This window comes from Chiloscyllium punctatum, chromosome 12 (genome assembly GCF_047496795.1).
Source record: "Chiloscyllium punctatum isolate Juve2018m chromosome 12, sChiPun1.3, whole genome shotgun sequence".
Lineage (NCBI taxonomy): Eukaryota > Metazoa > Chordata > Chondrichthyes > Orectolobiformes > Hemiscylliidae > Chiloscyllium > Chiloscyllium punctatum.
The window spans coordinates 3030598-3053662 of record NC_092750.1 but is presented as its reverse complement, the minus strand read 5'-3'; the positions used below and the strand labels follow the sequence as shown (position 1 = coordinate 3053662).

Sequence of the window (23065 nt, the reverse complement as noted above, 5' to 3'; positions counted from 1 at the left end):
TTAGGTTTTGAGTCCACCAAGTCTCCCTGACTGCTGCCTCTAGAGGCACCCAGTGGAAACAGCTGCGTGTCCCAGCTTCCTCACCCATATCCATAGAAACAGGAGCAGCCCATTCAGCCCTCACCAGACATTACGATCATGGCTAATTAAATGTTTTAATGCCTTTTACCCAATCCATCCCCATAACCCTAAACCCCACTGAAAAACAGAAATCTATCATCCTCAACCTTAATCAGACTCAAAGACTGAGACTCCGCAGCCACTTGAGAATTCCAAACAATTGTAACCTTCTTAGCAAAACCAATTTATCTTCATCTCAGACCTTTTATCTTTAAATTGTTCCCCCCCCACCCAACCTTCACTGACCCCATCATTGGGAACATCTGATCCCGCATCTTTCCTCTCTATCCCTTTCAATATTTTGTGGTTTTCAATGAGATCTTGTCTCATTCTTTGAAACTCTAGAGAATCCAGGCCCAGTTTTTGCCCAATTTCTCCTCACAGGACAGTCTCACTATCCTGGGAACAAGTCTGAGGAACCCTCATTGCAGTCCTTCTTTGGCAATAATTTCATTCTTGGTCATTTGAGGCATTCAAGAGGGTCTTGGATGGTTATTTGGGTAAAACTAATGGTCAAAGGTATGGCAAATGTACAGGAGACTGGCACTAAGTAATAGAGCTGATGCACTGTAACACTTCCTGTGATTCTGTGACAAGGAGACCAAAGCTGCACACAGTATTTCAGGTTCAGTCTAAGTAAGTTCCTAAACACCACCCCTGTACTCAAAGACTAACATTTTGTTAGCTAACAGCTTCCTAATAGCTTGTTGAATCTGCATGTTTCCCTTGAGTCACTTATCAACAGAAATACCTAGGTCCCTTTGAGCTCTACACTTTACAATTGCTTATCCTTCTGCCTCCTGCATCATACTTGTATTATTTCAACATTGCTAGTTTATGGCATCGTGCTGTGTACAGATTGATTGTCAGCTATGATCCAGTGGGCAATTCACTCCCCTTTGAGTTACAACATTGTGAGTTAAATTAAAACCGGCCTCCAGTGCAGTACTGAGGGAGTGCTGCACTGTTGACAGTGCTGAACTTCAGATGAGCCATTAACCTGAGAAGCTGTCCACCCTCTCAAGTAGATGTATAAGGTCCCATGGCATTACTTGGACAAAGAGCAGCAGAGTTCTGCCCCATGTCCTGATCAATAAGGATTCCTCAGTGAAGATAATGACAATGGGTTATGTGGTCATTGTCACTCTTTGTTGGTGCTTGCTGTGAAAAGTAGGCTGCCATGTTTCCTAAACTGCAACAGAACAACGATTCAATGGGATATCATTGGCTACAAAGGGATCCTGAGGTCATGAAAGGTTCTGTATAAATGGGAATAGCAGGACAGGGCGATTGTGCCCATCGCTCCCTCATTGAGCTGTTCCAATGTCCTTCGACCTGTTGTTTTTGGCAGTAACTGGAGGAAGCTGAGGTTGTGGCCATTCCTCCCAGTAACTGGAGGAAGCTGAGGTTGTGGCCATTCCTCCCCCTGCTGTGGCTCTCTCAGATTGATCACACCAGTTATTTATCCCCACAGCCTCTGCTGGAGCTGGACCCAAGGAAACATCTGACCACAATGTGACCTGCATGTAGTTAGGATCCGGTGGGCACAACGTACCACAGGCACATCGATTACCAACTGTCCAGGAGGTTTATTTTATTCATTTATTCATGGGATGTGGGCATCAGTGGCTAGGTTTTTGCCTGTCCCTAGTTGCCCCTTGAGAAGGCTGCCTTCCTGAACCGCTGCAGTCCATGTGCTGTGGGTAGACCCACAATGCCCTAAGGGAGGGAATTCCAGGATACTGACCCAGCGACACTGAAGAAACGGTGATATATTTCCAAGTCAGGATGGGGAGTGGCTGGGAGGGGAACTTGCAGCGGGTGGTGTTCCCATGTATCTGCTGCTCTTTTCCTTCTAGATGGAAGTGGTCATGGATTTGGAAGGTGCTGTCTGAGGGTCTTTGGTGAGTTTCTACAGTGCATCTTGTAGATAGTACACACTAGGAAAAAGTGAGGATGGCTGATGCTGGAGATCAGAGCTTAAAAATGTGTTGCTGGAAACTGCTAATACTGAGGGTCGGTGGTAGAGGGAGTGAATGTTTGTGAACATGGTGCCAATCAAGTAACTGCTTTGTCCTGGATGGTGTCAAGTTTCTTGAGTGTTGTTGGAGCTGCCCCCATCCAGGGCAAGTGGGGAGGATTCCATCACACTCCTGACTTGTGCCTTGTAGATGGTGGACAGGCTTTGGGGAGTCAGGAGGTGAGTTACTCACTACAGGATACCCAGCCTCTGAACTGCTCTTGTAGCTGTTGTGTTTATGTGGTGAGTCCAGTTGGGTTTCTGTTCATAGTGCAAATTCAGTGGTGGTAATGGTGGAATGTTAAAATAATTGTGTTTTACTTATTTCTTCATTTAGTAAACACCAGGGATGAGGGAAGAAAACACTGACTGGGAGGGAAGAACCATCTGATTGGCCAGCAACCTGTCTGTTTTCCAATTGGTTGTGGGGAGACCATGTGCCTTGTTGGGCAACGTGGGGAGGGCCATTTCTGTTTGGGAGGTCATCGGATGAAATCTGCAGGAATATCTGTAAATCCAATTGACACACATGCAGGAAAACAGTTCTGGGGAGTTACCAAGGGAGTTAAAGTCACTCAGCGGTGGTATCTGGTTCCATCCCCATTCAAAACAGAATACCACATCTCTTTTGCTTTTTTGGAACTTTTCCATTGTTCCTATGAAACTTATGACTAGAGATGGTTATTTAAAAAAATGTTCCTGAATACTGACCTCTTGATGAAGGAAACACGTTAAACTATGAGATCATTCATTTCAAAGAGACAGTTCACTGAAGTGGGCTGAATGGCCTCCTGTGCAGTTGTTCTTTACATTCTGAAATTGGACCTATGCCAGGAGAAGGTAAAAACCCACAAAAACCTCAATAACAAAGCAAAGGAACATGCAACCTCCATGAAAGATTTACGACCAATTCTGTTATTGCCAAAATATGTTCAGCAGGTTTTATTAACAGAAATTAATACACTTCCACAGGTAAAACCATTCAAATGTCAAAAGGTTACATTTAAGTGCCGAAAGGTAACATTTGAATGTCAATTAATTCTAATCACATGCAGGCATTGGTCTCAGTCTGCAGTGTTCTCACTCATTTCCTGTCAACTAACCCTGAAAATTTGAAATTCAAACGGACTTGTTAATTTACTCTCTCCTCGATAGCAAGCTCACAACGGGACACAATTTGTCACTGCTTAATGGAAGCTTATTAAACCCTCATGTATTAGAGAGTCAGAAATATCTTTGGCTTGATTCAGTTGAAATCCCAGAGTAACAGTTCCAGATGTTAACATCAGAGAACAAGAGAGTGACAGAAGTTCATCTGGTTTAACAACAGCTGAAGGGAACTTAACCACAATCAGCACCTCAGACACACTGAGTTGTCCTTTTTTTTTCCCTTTTAAGTTCCCGAAGAATAAAGTTCAAGAGTCAAGGCCATTGGGGATCGGTGAGGATGAAAAGGGGAACATCGCTAATGGGATCAGTTTGGCAGAAGGAATTACATGACACCAAATTTCAAACAAATGTGTTGTTTTAAATTCATTCTGAGTCTCAGAACCATTGCCAGACGCACATTTATTCTTCAGTCACATCATCACACTTCCAGGACAGGGACAGCATGGGGTTAGATACAGGGTAAAGCTCCCTCTACACTGTCACCCATCAAACACTCCCAGGGACAGGGACAGCACGGGATTAGATACAGAGTAAAGCTCCATCTACACTGTCCTCCCTCAAACACTCCCAGGACAGGGACAACACGGGGTTAGATACAGAGTAAAGCTCCCTCTATACTGTCCCCCATCAAACACTCCCAGGACAGGGACAGCATGGAACAATGAAGCTGCCTTGAGAGCTGGGTTGTCTACACTGCCATTAATATCCACTGGGACCATGAGATATCGGACAGGATCAGGAAATTCTGGACTGAAGTATAAATCATGTCCTAGATGCCTCTCTACATCTGTTGTGTAGATCTCACTGTGACATTGTTGTCCCTTGCTCTGCCTTCCAGAAACCAGCAGTTACGTTAAACAACAATACGCAGACAACATCCGCTGGATCAGACAGGCTGCAAAACACAACATGGTACGTTTAACCTGAAATTACCTCTTTCTCCCTCCATTCAGAGACTGTTGGCTGTAGCTGGAGATTATTCCCTGGATAATGAAAGCTCTCTACCCCGCTCCCACCCCCCACCCCACCGACCTTTGCTATCATCAGAAAGGCTATTCCTGACAGGCAGTCTGTGTGTGTGTGTGTGTGTGTTCAATGCTCCGAGTTGCAGGGTGGACTGTCTGGTAAACGGACAGTGAAGCCTGGGTCATGAGGCAGTGATTAGGAGCAGGGTTCTTGCCTGATGTTTCCCTTAAGCAGGATTCAAGCTGAGGAGTTTTGTTCTCACAGACCTGACAGTTAAGGACTGGAGAAGTCACTGATACACCTGATGGTGCTCAGAGAGGAGGCGAGAGGAAGTGACTGGGTGGCACGGTGGCACAGTGGTTATAGCACTGCTGCCTCCCAGTGATAGAGACCTGGGTTCAATTCCCGCCACAGGTGAATCTCTGTGTGGAATTTGCACATTCTCCCCATGTCTGTGTGGGTTTGCTCTGGTTTCTGCCCACAATCCAAAAATGTGCAGGCCAGGTGAATTGGCCATGCTAAATTGCTTGTAGTGTAAGGTGGGTGGTGAGTTGGTGGGCTGAAGGGCCTGTTTCCACACTGTGAGTAATCTAATCTAAGACTGTCACTTGCTCAACTTTTGAATTCACCAGGAATGATCTCATTTCTCCTGTTAAGCCTCAGTAGTTTGTAGGTAGCAGGTAGCTGAGTGCAGTCAGGGGAACACACTGAATGGGGACTGTGATAGTCTAATTAACATCATAGGAGGGATCCAACTGTGATGCATTTACAAAAGAAAAGCAAGAAATGTTAGCATGGGGACTGCTATTCTCTTTAATATGCACAGGGACTACTGTTCTCTTTAATATACACAGGGACTGCTGTTCACTATAATACACACAGGGACTGCTATCCTCTTTAAAATACACAGGGACTGCTATCCTCTTTAATATACACAGGGACTGCTATTCTCTTTTATACACAGGGTCTGGTATTCTGTTTTATAGTCAAAAAGTGTGGCACTGGAAAAGCATAGCAGGTCAGGCAGCATCTGAGGAGCAGGAGAGTCAATGTTTTGGGCAAAAGCCCTTCATCAGGAATATGGAGGGGTAAGAGGGCCGAGAGATAGATAGGGGTGTGGATGTGGGGCTCAGGGAAAGGTAGGTGGGAAGGCGAAAGGTGGACGTAGGTTGGGGGTAATTGTGATAGGTCGGAGCGGAGGGTGGAATGGATAGGTGGGAAGGTAGATGGACAGGTAGGACAGGTCAAGCGGGCGGTTCCAAGTTGGAGTTTTGGATTTCGGATGAGGTGGATGGGGTGGGGGGAAGATTTGGAAACCGGTGAAATCGACATTGATGCTGTTTGGTTGAAGGCCCCAAGATGAAAGATGAGGCGTTCTTCCTCCAGCCATTGGGTGGCTATGATTTAGCGGTGCAGGAGGCCCAGGACTTGCATGTCCTTGACAGAGTGGGAGGGGGAGTTGAACGGTTCAGCCATGGGGCAGTGGGAGTGGGTGCGTCTGTCCCAGAGATGTTCCCTAAAACGTTCCGTGAGTTGGCATCCTCCAGATGTTGCGGAGACCACATTGGGTGCAACGGGCACAGTAGGTGAGGTGTGTGGACATGCAGAAAAATCTCTGCTGGATGTGGAAGGATCCTTTGGGGTCTTGACCGGAGGTGAGTGGGAGAGGTGAGGGCACAGGTTTTACACCTCTTGCTGTAGCAAGGGAAGGTGCTGGGAGTGGAGGGTGAGTTGGTGGGGTGCATGGACCTAACTAAGGGAGTCACGGAGGGAACAGTCTCTGCGGAACACAGATAGGGGTGGGGAGGGAACTATATCCATGGTGGTGGGGTCTGACTGTGGGTGGCATAAATGGCTGACAATGATGCGTTGTATCCGGAGGTTGGTGGGGTGGTGCGGGTAGTGGAGGAGATGCACTAGAGGGCATTGTTGACCACGTGGGAGGGGAAATTGCAGTCCTTGAAGTAGGAGGCCATCTGGGATGTTCTGGAGTGTCCACCTGGGAGCAAATGCAGCGGAGGCAGAGGAATTGGGAGTGAGGGACAGCATTTTTCTGGGGTGGGGGGAGGTGTAGTTCAGGTAGCTGTAGGAGTTGGTGGGTTTGAAGTAGATGTCTGTGTTGAGTCGGTTCCCAGAAATGGAGATGGAGAAGTCCAGGAAGGAGAGGGAGGTGTCTGAGATGGTTCAGGTGAACTTGAGGTTGGAGTGGAAGATTGTTCTGAAGTTGATGAACTGTTCAACCTCCTCGTGGGAACGTGAGGTGGTGCCATTACAGTCATCAATGTAATGGAGGAAAAGGTGGGGGATCGCGCCAGTGTAACTACAGAAGATGGACTGTTCCACGTACCTGACGAAGAGGCAGGCATAACTGGGGCCCATGTTACCATTTAGTCTGAAGGACTTAATGAGGGAATCATGGAGGGCTGCTATTCTGTACAATATACACAGAGGCTTCTGGTCTCTATAACATGCACAGGGACTGTTATTCTCTACACTATACCAAGGGGCTGCTATTCTCTATAATATACCCAGGGACTGCTGTTCTCTGTAATGTACACAGTGACTGCTGTTCCCTCTAACGTACATAGCAAAAATAAAGGCACCATAGTTCAACTCTCTCGTTAGAGAGAGAGGACTGGTGGTGGTTTAACCTGAGGGTCACTGTGCCTCAGGCGAGGGGAGAGGTTGAGAAGGGGAGTCCTTTGGGGTAACCTGAGCTGATGTGGGAATTGAAGGCATGTGTTACTCTCCATCATAAACCCACCCTCATAACGTATACAATGTAATGTGGGAAAGCAGCGATGGTATAATGAAACTTTGTAGGAATATGCTCTGGCCTCAGCTGGAATTGTGGGGACTACACTTCCAGGAGGGTGTGAAGGTTTCAGGGAGGGGGTGGAAATCTTTGACTAGAATAGTTCTGTGGGTGAGGAATTAGTCAGACTTTCTTTGATTGAAATTTCCTGCCTGCATTTGCCAGGTTGTCGGTTCTCAAGCTCGGATTCTGTACTCGGATCAGAAAGGACGTGTGAAGATAGCAGTTGCAATAAACCGGGCAATTGCTGCAGGCAAGATCACGGTAACAGCAAAAACTTGCATTTATGTAGCACCCTTAATAAAAATCAAACATCCCAACACATGTTCCCAGGGACATTTAAAGTACAGCTTGACACTAGACCACAAAAGCAAATGGATACTGGTGCAGTTAACTGAAAAATCCTATGGAAATTCTTCTTAATTTTGAACATCTGAATTAAATCCTCCTTTGCTGTTGGAAGGAGAATAACACAGCTCCTCCTATCTCTCTACATAACTGAAGGCTCCTATTTATTTCTAGCCCATTCACTCCTTTCTGATTTGACTGGCAGTTACCCCTCAGGATTCAAGTACAGGAGCAGGGACATCTTGCTGCAATTGGACTGGGCCTTGGTGAGACCACACCTGGAGTACTGTGTCCAGTTTTGGTCTCCTTATCTGAGGATGGATGGTCTGGTGATGGAGGGAGTGTAATAAAGATTCCTGGGATGGCAGGACTGACATATGAAGAAAGACTGGATTGGTTAGAACAAGAAGTGCTGGAGATCCCAGTGGGTCAGGCAGCATCCATGGAGAGAGAGAGCAAGCTAACGTTTTGAGTCTAAATGACTCTTCATCACAGCTGACATGGAGTGTCTGACGAAGAGTCAGCTACACTCAAAACATTTGCTCGCTGTGATCTCCAGTGCTTTTTATTTTCAGTACAGACTCCAGCATCTGAAGTAATTTGCTCCGAGATTAGTTTAGGATTCTAATCACTGGTTTAAAAAGATGAGGAAGAATTTCATAGCACCCTATAAAATTCTGACAGGTCTAGACAGGGTAAAGCAAGAAGGATGTTCCTGATGACTGGGGAATCCAGAACCAGAGGTCACAGTCTAAGGATGCAGAGTCAGCCATTTAGGGATGAGATGTTGAGAAACTCCCTTCCCTAAGGGGGTCTACTTACAGCACATGGACTGCAGCAGTTGAAGAAGGCAGCTCACCCCCACCTTCTCAAGGGGCAACTAGGGACAGGTAATAAATATTGAGCCCAGCCAATGATGCCCAAATCCCAGAAATGATTTTTTAAAATAAAATTTCTTTTTTCAGAGGGAGGGGAGCCTGTAAAATTCTTTGCCACAGAAAGCAGTTGTGACCAAAACCTTGACTGTTTGTGGGAAGGAGTTAGATATAATTTCTAGGGCCAAAGGGATCAAAGGGGGAAAAAGCAGGAAGAGGGGATTGAATTAGAAGATCAGTCGTGATCATATTGAATGGTGGAGCACGCTTGAAGGGCCGAATGGCCAACTCCTGCTACTGTTTTTCTATGTTCCTATGTTTTCTAAGTTCCTCAGTCTATTCATATCCAGAGAAAGGTGTCGCACACTGTTCCATTATTCCTGATAATTATAACCTCTCAGAATTACATTTTATACAAAGCAATCCCATTCTAATCTCTGTCTACCTTGGCAGGCTCCTGTGGTGATTAGCCGAGACCACCATGATGTCAGTGGAACTGACAGCCCCTTCAGAGAAACCTCAAATATTTACGATGGGTCAGCATTTTGTGCAGGTTGGTACCATTCACTGAATGGATTCTATAAAGGACCATCGGTGTCCATAGAAATGAAGGGGCCATTCAGTCCATCAAGCCTGTCCTACCTCTCATCCATCTACCCGCTGTGATTTTATAACTTGATGCCTTACTGAACCAAGATCCATTAATCCTTGTTTTCAAATTTCTGTTACCCTTGAATCTTAGAGCACAGGAAGAGACCATTCAGTTCATTGATACTGTGAAAGGCCTATTGCTGTGCTGTTATCCTGCGCATTGATCCCTAAACATCTCCAGTTGTGTCTCATTGAACATAGAACAGTGAACATTACAGCACAGTACAGGTCCTTCGGCCCTCGATGTTGCACTAACCTGTGGAACCAATCTGAAGCCCATCTAACCTACACTATTTCATTCTCGTCCATGTGTCTATCCAATGACCGTTTAAATGCCCTTAAAGTTGGCGAGTCTGCTACTGTCGCAGGCAGTGTGTTCCATGCCCTTACTACTCTCTGAGTAGGGAAACTCCCTCTGACATCTGTCCTATATCTATCACCCCTCAATTTAAAGCTATGCCCCCTCGTGCTCGCCATCACCATCTGAGGAAAAAGGCTCTCATTGTCCACCCTATCTAACCCTCTGATTATCTTATATGTCTCTATTAAGTCATCTCTCCGCCTTCTCTCTAATGAAAGCAACCTCACATCCCTCAGCCTTTCCTCATAAGACCTTACCTCCATACCAGGCAAGATCCCAGTAAATCTCTTCTGAACCTTTCCCAAAGCTTCCATATCCTTCCTATAATGCAGTGACCAGAACTATATACAATACTCCAAGTGTGGCTGCACCAGAGTTTTGTACAGCTGCAGCATGACCTCGTGGTTCCAAAACTCAATCCCAATAAAAGCTAACACACCGTATGCCTTCTTAACAATCCTATCAACCTGGGTGACAACTTTCAGGGATCAATGTACATGAACACCGAGACCTCTCTGCTCACCTGCACTACCAAGAATCTTCCCATTAGCCCAATACTCTGCATTCCTGGTTCTCCTTCCAAAGTGAATCACCTCACACTTTTCCACATTAAACTCCATTTGCCACCTCTCAGCCCAGCTCTGCAGCTTAGCTATGTCCCTCTGTAACCTACAACATCCTTCAGCAACTCCAACCTTACTAACCCATCCTTCTACACCCTCATCCAGGTCATTTATAAGAATGATAAACAGCAGTGGCCCAAGTTTCCTCCTTCGAATGTCTTTGTACCTCTGTTACCGAGCTTTGGGTCACCTGTCCTTATGTGGTTCATGACAAATTTTGATCATCAGCCCAGTGTTTCTATACCTCCTTAAAGGTACCGTATAAATGCCATTTGTTGTTGTCCCTCTGCATGTTATTCAAGGGCCCTCCTGAGGCTGTGTGTGCTCACCTGATGACCCTCAATTCATAGACGAACAAATCTATACTTAGGAGGTTGTCACAGGAGGAGAGAGTCATAATGAGAAGGCTAATGTCCCCCCCCCCCATGTTCTCAACTGATTGGGTGTGTGTTTGCCCTCTCTCTTCCCAGACATGGCAGTGCAGAACGCTATTGGTGACTCTTTCCGAGGAGCAACGTGGGTGGCTTTACACAACGGCGGAGGTGTGGGCTGGTGAGTATTAATGCTGCCCTTCCTCCAGGAGGGGGAGGTGTGGGCTGGTGAGTATTAATGCTATCCTTCCTCCAGCAGGGGGAGGTGTGGACTGGTGAGTATTAACGCTGCCCTTCCTCCAGGAGGGGGAGGCATGGGCTGGTGAGTATTAATGCTATCCTTCCTCCAGCAGGGGGAGGTGTGGACTGGTGAGTATTAATGCTGCCCTTCCTCCAGGAGGGGGAGGTGTGGGCTGGTGAGTATTAATGCTACCCTTCCTCCAGGAGGGGCAGGTGTGGGCTGGTGAGTATTAATGCTATCCTTCCTTCATGAGTTAACCTTAAAGTGCTGGGTGACAGGCTTCCCCACCTGAGAGGCAGGAACAGGCGATCGGTTCAAATCCTGAATCAGGAGCAATGAATTCTTCCTCAGACCTGAGGGGCCTGAGTGGGGAGGGAGTGGGGAGGCGACATGAATGTGATGTATAAAATTATGAGGGGCACAGCCAGGGTAGACAGGAAGGTACCTTTCCCCTTGATGGAGGGATCAATGACCAGGGGCTGTAGATTGAAGATAAGGGCAGGAGGGTTGACAGAGGATGTGACACAACACCTTTACTCCCAGAGAGGGGTGGGGAATCTGGAACTCTCTGCCTGTGAGGGTGGGAGAGGCAGGAACCCTCGTCACATTGAAGAAGAGTTTAGACGTACACTTGTGATGTCAAGGCTTTGGGCCAAGTGCTCAGAATGGGATTTGAATAGTTAAGAACTGGGTTTTGCTACTGCAGATTTGATGGGCTGAAGGGCCTTTTTATGTGCTGTAGCCTTGTCACACTCTGACTGTAACTCCTTCCAGGAGAGCACTGTGTGCGGGTCTGGTGCAGGTGGTGGTGGAGTGGTAAGGCCCAGCAGTGAAAGATTGCACCTGGACAACGTGACGTCAATATTGGGTGGGTCTGATGTAGATAGCGGGGTGTGCAGTGTAGACATGGGGGGAGGGGGTGTAGATGGAGGAGGGGGTGGAGATGGGGAGAGGGGCGTGTAGCGGGGGAGGGAGGTGTAGACGGGGGAGGGGTATGTAGCCGGAGGAGGGGGGTGTAGATGGGGGGGTGTAGATGGGGGGGAGGTGGCTGTAGACAGGGAGGGGTATGCAGACGGGGGAGGGGGTTGTAGACGGGGAAAGGGGGTGTAGACGAGGGGGTGTAGACGGGGGGGGAGGGAGGGGGCTGTAGACGGGGAGAGGTGTGCAGACAGGGGAGAGGTGTGTAGACGGGGGGGGGGGGGGTGAAGACAGCAGGGAGGGTGGTGTAAGAACAAAGAAAATCGCAGCACAGAAACAGGCCCTTCGGCCCTTCAAGCCTGCACTGATCAAGTTCCTCTATCTAAACCTGTCACCTATTTTCTAAGGATCTGTGTCCCTCTGCTCCCTGCCCATCCATGTATCTGTCCACATACATTTTAAATGACACTATCATTCCCGCCCCTACCACCTTCACTGGCAACGCATTCCAGGCCCCCTCCACCCTCTACATGAAGAACACTCCCCGTGTATCTCCCCTAAACTTTTCCCCTCTCACTTTGAATTCGTGACCCCTAGTAATTGTGTCCCCCACTCTGGGAAAAAACTTCCTGTTATCCACCCTGTCTATACCTCTCATGATTTTGTAGACCTCAATCAGGTCCCGCCTCAATTCTGTCTTTCAAATGAAAATAATCCTAATCTACTCAACCTCTCTTCATAGCTAGCACCCTCCATACCAGACAACATCCTGGTGAACCTCCTCTGCACCCTCTACAAAGCATCCACATCCTTTCGGTAATGCGGCGACCAGAACTGTACGCAGTATTCCAAATGCAGCTGAACCAAAGTCTTATACAGCTCTAGGATGACCTGCCAACTCTTGTATTCACTACCCCGTCCAATGAAGGAAAGCATGCTGTGTGCCTTCTAGACCACTCTACTGACCTGTGTTGCCACCTTCAGGGAACAATAGACCTGAACACCCAGATCTCTCTGTGCATCAATTTTCCTCAGGACTTTTCCATTTACCGTATAATTTGCTCTTGAATTGGATCTTCCAAAATGCATCACCTCGCATTTGTCCGGATTGAACTCATCTGCCATTTCTCTGCCCATCTCTCCAATCTATCGATATTCTGCTGTATTCTCTGACAGTCCCCTTCACTATCTGCTACTCCAACAATCTTAGTGTCATCTGCAAACTTGCTAATGAGGTAACCTACACCTTCCCCCAGATCATTTCTGTATATCACAAACAGTGGTCCCACACGGATCCCTGTGGAACATCACTGGGCACAGGTCTCCATTTTGAGAAGCTCCCTTCCACTTCTACTCTGTCTCCTGTTGCCCAGCCAGTTCTCTATCCATCTCGCTAGAACACCCTGGACCTCATGCAACTTCACCTTCTCCATCAGCCTACGTGGGGAAACCTTATCAAATGCCTTACTAAACTCCATGTATATGACATCTACCTCCCTTCCCTCATCAATCAACTTTTGTCACCTCTTCAAAGAATTCTCTTAGGTTTGTAAGACATGACCTTCTTTGCACAAAACCATGCTGCCTATCACTGATATGCCTATTTTCTTCCAAATGGGTATATATCCTATCCCTCTGTATCTTCTCCAGCAGCTTCCCCACCACTGACATCAGGCTCACCGGTCTATACTTACCTGAATTATCCCTGCTACCCTTCTTAAACAAGGGGACAAATTTAGCAATTCTCTATTCCTCCAGGAGCTCACCTGTGTTCAAGGATGCTGCAAAGATATCTGTTAAGCCTCAGCTATTTCCTCTCTCGCTCCCCTTAGTAACCTGGGGACTTGTTCACCTTAATGCCTTTTAGAATACACAAAACGTCCTCCCTCCTTATGCTGACTTGACCTCGAGTAATCAAAGATCTATCCTAACCTCAATACCCACCATGTCCCTCTCCTTGGTGAATACCAGGGCAAAGTACTCGTTAAGAAGCTCACCCATGGTGGAGGGTGTGGGGAGTGTGGTGTAGATGGCTGGGAGGTGGGGGGAGGAGGGACGGTGACACAGGTGTTGTTAACGATGATGAGCTGACTCAGGACTGATGGACTCTCTCCAAGTTCTATCTTTCTTTTTTTACCATTATTCTCACTTACTCAAAATGGCGCCAAATCGCAGTGACAAGTGAACGTTTTTCACTGTATTTTATTGTATCCTTTATGTAAAAATCATGGGACAACAAAAATTATCCATCATTTGTAATGTCCAATGGGGAAATTTGTATCAGTTGGATGTGTCTGTTACTCTGCGTTGTGAAGGTAGCAGAGTCTCATTGGCCTAACCTACCAACGAGGAGATGGAGGAGGCAACAGGAAACACTCAGATGTAACCATCCCCCAGTGAGAGACTCCTGTGTGAACACAATGCACAGGAGATTTGCTGAACCATATCAGAGACTGCAGGCAGATTGAGAAGGTTCTGGAAGGTACCGTGCTCCCATGCAGAATGCCATTGGTAACTTTGACATTTCAGCGATGGACGGAGGCTGGATGAGCTTGGATTGGCCTCTTTAGAGCAGAGGAGGTTGAAGGGGGACCTGACAGAGGTGTGTAAGCCTGATGAGGGGCATGGGTGGGGTGGGTAGGAAGCCTTAGTTCATGGGTTAATAACAAACCGGCATAATGTTCAGGTGAAAGGCGGGGATTTTAGAGGAGACAATACCAGGAATTGATGGAAAAACTCAGCAGCTCTGGCAGCATTTGTGGAGAGGGAAACAGAGTGAACATTGTGGGTCAAATGACCCTGCTTCAGAACTTCAAGATTTCCAGCATTGGCTGTTCTTTGATTTTTAGATTTAGAGGGGATTTGAGGGAAAACATTTTCCCCCAGAAGGTGGCTGGGGTCTGGAATGCTCTGCTTGGGAGGGGATGGGGGGGGGTGGGGTTGAGGCGGGAAACCTCACAACCTTTAAAAAATACTTGGATGGGCACTTGGAATGTCACGTTCAAGGCAATGGGCCTAGTGTGGGAAAGTGTGGCTAGTGCAGGCAGTTGAATATTTTTGGAAATGCAGACTCATGAGCCAAATGGCCTTTTCTGTACTGTCTGACTCTGTGATTGTATACTAAGGACTGTATTACTTTTGCACTAGTGAGGAAACCTAGCTCGTTGGAATCAAACATAGATTAACAGGAAAAGCGCAGGCACCAGTCTGCAGGTGGTCACACATCATTCATTTAGGGGTGGCATGGAGGCTCAGTGATTAGCACTGCTGCCTCACAGTGCCAGGGACCCAGGTTCAGTTCCACACTGGGGTGACTCTCTGTGTGGAGTTTGCACATTCTCCCCATGTCTGCGTGGGTTTCCTGGGGTGCTCTGATTTCCTCCCACGATCCAAAGATGTGTGAGCTAGGTGGATTGGCCATGGGAAATGTAGGGTTTCAGGAGTAGAATTGGGTCTGTTGGGATGCTCTAGGAAGGGCCAAATGGCATTCTTCCACACTGTAGAGATTCTATGTTTCTCCCGGGTGAATTGATAAGGCACTGTCTCCGAAGCCAGTACCTGCTTCCTGAGGTACAGGCTCCAGAACTGAACTCAATAGCTCCTGAGGGGGTCTAACCAGAACTGGAACATAATTTCTTTATATGCGGAGATGTGTGGAATAATAACTCAGCAGGTCCAGTGAAGGGCCCTAAAGTATTACCTCTCATGCAGTGAAGATGAAGATGAAAATTGTTCTCTGGGGATATCCAGCATCTGTTCAACACTTGGCTTCTGCCACTGAAAGCCCTGGTGATATCAGATACTGTTGAGTTACTTTTCATATCCTCTGTAACAAGCCAAATGTACTTTTCCACTTGTGGCTTCAATTACAGTAAGTCTGACCAGCAGTGAATGTTTCTATCAGGTAGACATAATTCATTCCTAATGGACCTGTGAACTCTGAGAGGAGTGTAAAACTGTCAGCAAGAACTTTGCTGAATCTCCCTCACGTTAGCTTTCATCGTGAAGCAAAGATGATAGAAAATGCTGAGGCTCTAGTACAGGACCCCAGCTGGGTTGGGTGGATTAGCCACGAAAGGTGAAGCAAATGGTGGATTAGTTCTTTGTTGATGTTAGGTTTGAATTTTAAACACTTTTACACCTTTGAAGAAATGGAGAATTGATGAGGTACAGACCTTCAAGACTTTCAGGGTTAAGGAAGAAAAGATTTCTGATTGTAACAATAGGAAAGTGTAGCAAATGGAGAGCAGGTTGGGATGCAGCTCTGAGGAGGCCTATAGGGGCAGAAGTAGGCCATTCAGCCCATCGACACTGCTCTGCCGTTCAGTGAGATCATGGCTGATTTGATAATCCTCAACTCCACTTTCCTGCCTTTTCCACATAACTTTTGATTCTCTTTCTGATTAAAAATCCATTTCAGCTTTAATATACTGAATGACCCAACCCCGACAGTGCTCTGTGGTAAAGAATTCCACAGATTCACTCCCCGCTGAGGGAAGAAATTCCTCCTCATCTCCGTCTTAAATGGCAGACCCTTTATTCTGAGATGATGCCCTCTGATCCTAGTCAACCTCTTCACATCTCCCCGTGTCAAGTCCGTCAGAAATGTATACATTTCAATAAGGTGATCTCGTAATCTTCTGAACTCTAATGAGCACAGACCCAACCAACTCAACCCTTTCTCATAAGACAGTCCCTCTATTCTCAGGATCATCCAAGTGAACCTTCTCTGGATTGACTACAAAGGCACATATACCCTGTCTACCCTTTCAACATCTACCCTGTCAAGTCTTCTATGGATCTTGTATGTTTCTATAAGGTCACCTCTCAGTCTTGAGTACAGGCCAAAACTACTTAACATTTCCTTAGGGGATCAAGTGTTACAGAGAGAAGGCAATTGAATAGAGTTGAGAAACACGTCTGCCATGATTAAATGGTGGAGAAGACTTGATGGGCTGAAGAGCCTAATTCTGCTCCTGTATCTTCAGAGTTATGGTCATAAGACAGTCCCTCCATACCTGGGATCAGCCGAATGAACCTTCTCTGGACTGTCTCCAACACAATGGATCTTTTCTTAGATGTAGGGCCCAAAGCTATTCACAGCTGTGGTCTGACTAGTAATGGGGACAGTCAGAGGAGCACTAATCAATGTATTTTCACAAAGGACGTCTGATGGGGATAGCGTAGAGGGAGCTTTACTCTGCATCTAACCCTGTGCTTTCCCTGCCCTGGGAGTGTTTGATGGGGAACAGTGTAGAAGGAGCTTTACACTGATGGGGTGTGTTTTCGTTGCTGGCCAGGGGAGAGGTGGTGAATGGTGGCTTTGGTCTGGTCCTGGATGGCTCTGCAGAGGCTGAGGAGCGAGCAAAGATGATGCTGAACTGGGATGTCTCCAATGGGGTGAGTGAGATATATTTCCACTTTGGTGATACTTTTTCTTCTGTTGAAATTTGTTTCATTAATTGAGCAAATATTTGCATGTCTGTTAAAATAACACACGCCATAGAAAGAAGCCATTTGGCCCATCATTCCTATGCCAGCCCTGATAGAGCAAGCTGACCAGTACCTCTCCCTTGCCTTCGCCCTATTGTTCCTCAAATGTCTTGCTTCAATTGTTGATTGAACTATTACAAATGGATTGGTTTTGAGCACAATTCTCACAATCAGTGTGTAGCACCTTTAATGTAAGATGCTGCCTTAGTGCCTCTCACAGGATCATGGTGAAACTACACTTCACAGCAAACCACAAAAGGCAGAGTTGGGACAAATGAAAACTTTGGTCAGACTTAACTTCAAGGGAACATCTTGAAGGAGGAAGGAGAAATGGAGAAGGAGACCATTTTGGGTAGCCATTTCCAAAGCTTAAAGTTTAGGCAAGTAAAGACAGGGTCAATAATGACAGAATGATTAGCATACGTGGACAAAGCAGCCACTTGATTGGCACCACATCCACAAGCATCCACTCCCTTGATCACTGACACTCAGTAGCAGCAGTGTGTACTGTCTACAAGATGCCCTGCAGAAATTCACCAAAGATCCTCAGACGCACCTTCGAAACATATGACCACTTCCATCTAGAAGGACAAGGGCAGCAGATACATGGGAACATCACCCCCTGGAAGTTCCCCTCCAAGCAATTCAGCATCCTGTCTTGGAAATATATCACCATTCCTTCAGTGTGGCTGGGTCAGAATCCTGGACTCCCCTCCCTAAGGGCATTGTGGGTCTACCCACAGCACATGGACTGCAGCGGGTCAAGAAGGCAGCTCACCCCCACCTTCTCAAGTGGCTACTAAGGACAGGCAATTAATACTGGACCCAGCCAGTGACTCCCACATTCCACAAATGAATAAGAAAAGTTGAGCTAGACTGGAGGTGAGATTTGGAGGAGTGCACTAAGCGATAGGGTAGGGGGAGGTTGTGGAGACAGGGAGGGGGGAGGCCATGGAGGAGTTTGAAATAAGAAATGAACAATACTCTTAAAATCGAGGCAATGTTTAACCATAGTCAATTATGGGGTGCATAGACATACTGCAGGTTTAGCCACGGGATGATCTGAAGTTTTCAGCCTGCAGCGATTGAGTGGTCATTATCCATTAGCCAAGTCATGAATGAGCAGATGATAAACTGAGACACCAGTGATGCCACAACATGTCACAAGAAGTGAAAATAAATTCTCAGAGTTCATCATGGGGTCAAACATAACCCAGGGAAGTCTAACTCTTTACACCTTGGTACACGAGAAAAGACTCCATTTCATTGTTTAATCTCTGACCTCCCCCATCTCCCCACAACTTTCAGTGGACAGAGCATTCTACTTACATCTATCAGAATTTCTCAATATTCCATCTGCCCTTCTCTGATCTAAGGAAGATTATCCCATTTTCCAGTAACTATCTGGAAGGAAGTCTTGTGCTGTAGTTGGTAGCTTCTCTGAAGCTGAGCTGGGAACCCTGGCTTCGAGTCCCACAGCAGGACCTGATGGTCACAGAAAGTGCAGCCTTAACACAGCCAATCAGGTTCAGGATCAACCTGTAAACCTTTCCAACACACACCAATAGCAAGCGGGAAGAGGGGGAGAGATTCCTGCTCAGCCGTGAAATGGAGAGAAAGTTATAACCGCCATCATCACTCTCCAAACTAGTTCATACATCCATGTTGTAACAGTAAGTTGGAGTGGCACGGTGGCTCAGTGGTTAGCTCTGCTGCCTTATAACAATGAGGGTTTGATTCCCACCTTGGGCGACTGTCTGTCTTGAGTTTGTACATCCTCCTTGTGTCTGCATGGGTTTCCTCCGGCTCTGGTTTCCTCTCACAGTCCAAAGATGTGCAGGTTAGGGTGGCCATGTGAAATGCAGTTATAGGGATGGGGTAGGGTCTGAGTGGGATGCACTTTTGAAGGTCAATGTGGACTCGATGGTTCAAATGGCCAGCTTCCACTGTAGGGTTTCTATGAACTTAGAGTCATAGAGATGTGCAGCAAGAAAACAGACCCTTCAGTCCAACTCATCCATGCTGACCAGATATCCTAACTTATCCTAAATTTGCTCGCTGAGCTGTAGGTTTGATATCCAGACGTTTCATTACCTGGCTCGGTAACATCATCAGTGGCGACCTCCAAGTGAAGCGAAGCTGTTGTCTCCTGCTTTCTATTTATACCTTTCTCCTGGATGGGGTTCCTGGGGTTTGTGGTGATGTCATTTCCTGTTCATTTTCTGAGGGGTTGATAGATGGCACTTAGATCTATGTGTTTGTTTATGGCGTTGTGGTTGGAGTGCCAGGCCTCTAGGAATTCTCTGGCGTGTCTTTGCTTAGCCTGTCCCAGGATAGATGTGTTGTCCCAGTCGAAATGGTGTTTTTTTCATCCGTGTGTAGGGCTACAAGGGAGAGAGGGTCGTGTCTTTTTGTGGCTAGCTGGTGTTCGTGTATCCTGGTGACTAACTTTCTTCCTGTTTGTCCTACGTAGTGTTTGTGGCAGTCCTTGCATGGAATTTTGTAGATGACGTTGGTTTTGCCCATGGGTTGTTAAGTTTGTTAGTTTTTGTTTGAGAGTGTTGGTGGGTTTGTGTGCAACTAGGATTCCGAGGGGTCTTAGTAGTCTGGCTGTCATTTCTGAAACTTCTTTGATGTATGGTAAGGTGGTTAGGGTTTCTGGCTGTGTTTGGTCTGCTTGTCGTGGTTTGTTCTTGAGGAATCTGCAGACTGTATTTTTTGAGTATCCGTTCTTGAATACGTTGTATAGGTGGTTCTCCTCGGTTCGTCTGTGCTGCAGTGTGTGGTGGCTCTCCCTCGTAGCCCTGCACACTGATGAAAAAAACCACCATTTCGACTGGGACAACACATCTATCCTGGGACAGGCTAAGCAAAGACATGCCAGAGAATTCCGAGAGGCCTGGCACTCCAACCACAACGCCATAAACAAACACATAGATCTAGGTGCCATCTATCAACCCCCTCAGAAAACAAACAGGAAATGACATCACCACAAACCCCAGGAACCCCATCCAGGAGAAACATACAAATAGAAAGCAGAAGACAACAGCTTCGCTTCACTTGGAGGTCGCCACTGATGATATTACCGAGCCAGGTAATGAAACGTCTGGATATCAAACCTACAGCTCAGCGAGCAAACCTACACCCTAAACCTCAACCTGAGCTACAAACCTTCACAAACCTTGCAAAGATCCTAAATTAATCTTGTCCCATTTGCCATCACTTGGCCCATATCCCTCCAAACCCTTCGTATTCATATTCCCATCCAGGTGCCTTTTAAATGTTGTAATGGTATCAGCCTCCACCACTTCCTCCTTTGGCCTCCTTAATGAACAGTGACACATAGCCAAATGATTGACCCTCCTATGTCCCATTCTAATAACTTTCCTCTCCACCATCACCAAGGCCTTGATGCTCCACCTAATTAAGAAAAGAAATTGAATTCTGGCCTTTATTGTTAAGGAGTTGGAATTTAAAGATTGGGAAGTCTCATTGCAGCTGTACAGGGCATTGGTGAGACCTCAGCTGGAATGCTGAGTACACTTCTGGTCCCTGTATTTAATAAAAGATGTACCAAGACAGTTCAAATGAGATTCACTGGCCAGATTCCTGGGATGAATGGGTTGATTTATCAAGAGCAGCTAATCAGGTTAAGTCTTTATTCATGGGAGTTTAGAAGATTGAGGAGTGACCTTATTGAAAGATACAAGATTCTGATGGGATGGGCTTAACAGGGCAGATGGGGAACACAATACTCCGTCCACTGCCTACAACATCGGGGTGGCTGGTGACGGTTAGATGCTGACTTTTCACCTCTGCGAGTTGGGATCTTACTCATCGTGGGCTGATGGCGGGGTGGGGATCATGGGGGAGGTGGTGGTATTGCCCAATTTACCGAGTGCAGGGATCAGGGGTGAAGTGGGGTTAGAGAATCTCAGCCAACCAGACCCTGAAGGAGACAAAGCAGAACAAAACCAAGGCCCTGAATGTGAGACTGACTGACTGACCTTTGCCCAGCTGTTACAGCCAAGGGTAGGCTTTTAGGTGAGTCGTCATTGTTGTACTATTGAAAATGCAGTAGGTATTTCATGCACAGCATCATCCCACAAACTAAGTGATGAGATAATAATTTGTAGTGACACTGGTTCAGTGCTTCCCGGAACCTCAAAATTTGTTACAGTGATGGAGGAGTCCATTCAGCCCATTGTGCCTGGAAGTGTTCTAGCCCCTGGTGCCAATCTCCTCCCTTTTCCCCATATTCCTGCACACCATTTCTATCCAGTGCCCCCTCGAATGCCCCAGTTGAACTGCTCCCACCACATTTCCAGGCTGTGCGTTCCACACCCTGACCACTCGCTGGATGGAAGTGTTTTTTCTCACATTTCCCTCGCTTTGTTTGCATGTCACTTTAAAAGAGAACTCCCCCGGTCTCCTTCAGTAAAGGACTGGGAGATTGTTCACAACTGCACAAAGAGGGCAGAAGGGGCTGAGGTTCTGAAAGGCGCTACAGAAATGCAATTTCCTTGTGTTGCAGGTGAGCCGACGGTGCTGGTCTGGAAATGCCAGGGCATACGAGACAATTTGCAGAACCATGAAGGAACACAGTGGCCTGAGAGTTACCCTCCCTCACGCTGTGGAGGATGAAGAGATCTTGGACAGAGCCCTGCAGAAGTAGGCAGCCTGACCAGCACCCACCTACCCCTGTCCCACTCACATCCCCGTGCACTATTCAGATTCAGAGCACCAGAGAATCAACCAGCACAGAAGAGGCTCTTCAGCCCATCGTGTCTGCACTATCCAAACTGCTCTACACCGGTCCCATTTTCCGGCACTGGGTCCTAGCCCTGGATGTTATGACGTTCCAAGTGCTCGTCCTAATATCTTTTAAAGGCCGTGTGGTTTCCCTCCCAGGCCGTACATTCCAGACTCCAACTCCATTTGTTATTGACCCTTCAACTAAGGGGAACAACTGCTTTCTATCCCCCTGTCCATGCCCCTCATAATCTTATTAATCTCTATCAGATCCCCCCTCATCCTTCTTGCTCTATAGAAAACAATCTGAGCTTATCCAGCGTCTCTTCAGCATTAAACTGCTCCACTCCAGGCAATATCCTGTTAAATCTCCTTCAACTCAGAGCGCCGCTCCTTCATCAGGTGATTGTGGAGGACTCAACCACAGCGCCCTGAACGCTAGCGTTTCCAATTAAACCTGTTGGACTATAACCTGGTGTTGTGTGATTTTTAACTTTGTACACCCCAGTCCAACACCAGCATCTCCAAATCATTGTTGAACCATAACCTGGTGTTATGTGACTTTTACCTCTCTCTAAGGTGTCATTGACCATGGGCTGACAGAGTGATTGCATCAACTTCACCAACACATTCCACCCTGACCTTAAATTTACCTGGACCATCTCTGACACCTCCCTCCCCTTCCTGGACCTCTCCATCTCCATTAGTGACGACCGACTTGACACTGACATTTTTTACAAACCCACCGACTCCCACAGCTACCTGGATTACACCTCTTCCCACCCTATCTCTTGCAAAAATGCCATCCCGTATTCCCAATTTCTCCACCTCCACCGTATCTGCTCCCAGGAGGACCAGTTCCACCACAGAACACACCAGATGGCCTCCTTCTTTAGAGACCGCAATTTCCCTTCCCACGTGGTTAAAGATGCCCTCCAATGCATCTCGTCCACGTCCCGCACCTCCGCCCTCAGACCCCACCCCTCCAACCGTAACAAGGACGGAACGCCCCTGGTGCTCACCTTCCACCCTACAAACCTTTGCATAAACCAAATCATCCGCCGACATTTCCGCCACCTCCAAAAGACCCCACCACCAGGGATATATTTCCCTCCCCACCCCTTTCCGCCTTCCGCAAAGACCGTTCCCTCCGCGACTACCTGGTCAGGTCCACACCCCTCTACGACCCACCCTCCCATTCTGGCACTTTCCTCTGCCACCGCAGGAACTGTAAAACCTGCGCCCACACCTCCTCCCTCACCTCTATCCAAGGCCCTAAAGGAGCCTTCCACATCCATCAAAGTTTTACCTGCACATCCACTAATATCATTTATTGTATCC

At 47.1% G+C, this 23065-nt stretch overlaps 1 protein-coding gene across 2 annotated transcripts in view; it reads left to right on the top strand.

Annotated features, from left to right (window-relative positions):
- The window catches only part of uroc1 (urocanate hydratase 1), an 80919-nt gene extending 58724 nt beyond the window's left edge, over window positions 1-22195 (top strand). Inside the window, exons 15-20 of one of the 2 annotated variants that reach the window (XM_072581762.1) lie at window positions 4149-4222; window positions 7257-7355; window positions 8768-8867; window positions 10420-10501; window positions 16780-16879; window positions 21507-22195. In XM_072581762.1, coding sequence (XP_072437863.1) covers window positions 4149-4222; window positions 7257-7355; window positions 8768-8867; window positions 10420-10501; window positions 16780-16879; window positions 21507-21647 — 596 coding nt within the window. In that variant the 3' untranslated portion in view covers window positions 21648-22195. The remainder of the gene's footprint in view (window positions 1-4148; window positions 4223-7256; window positions 7356-8767; window positions 8868-10419; window positions 10502-16779; window positions 16880-21506) is intronic. The other variant, XM_072581763.1, reaches the window with a different exon arrangement.
- The last annotated feature ends 870 nt before the right edge of the window (window positions 22196-23065 follow it).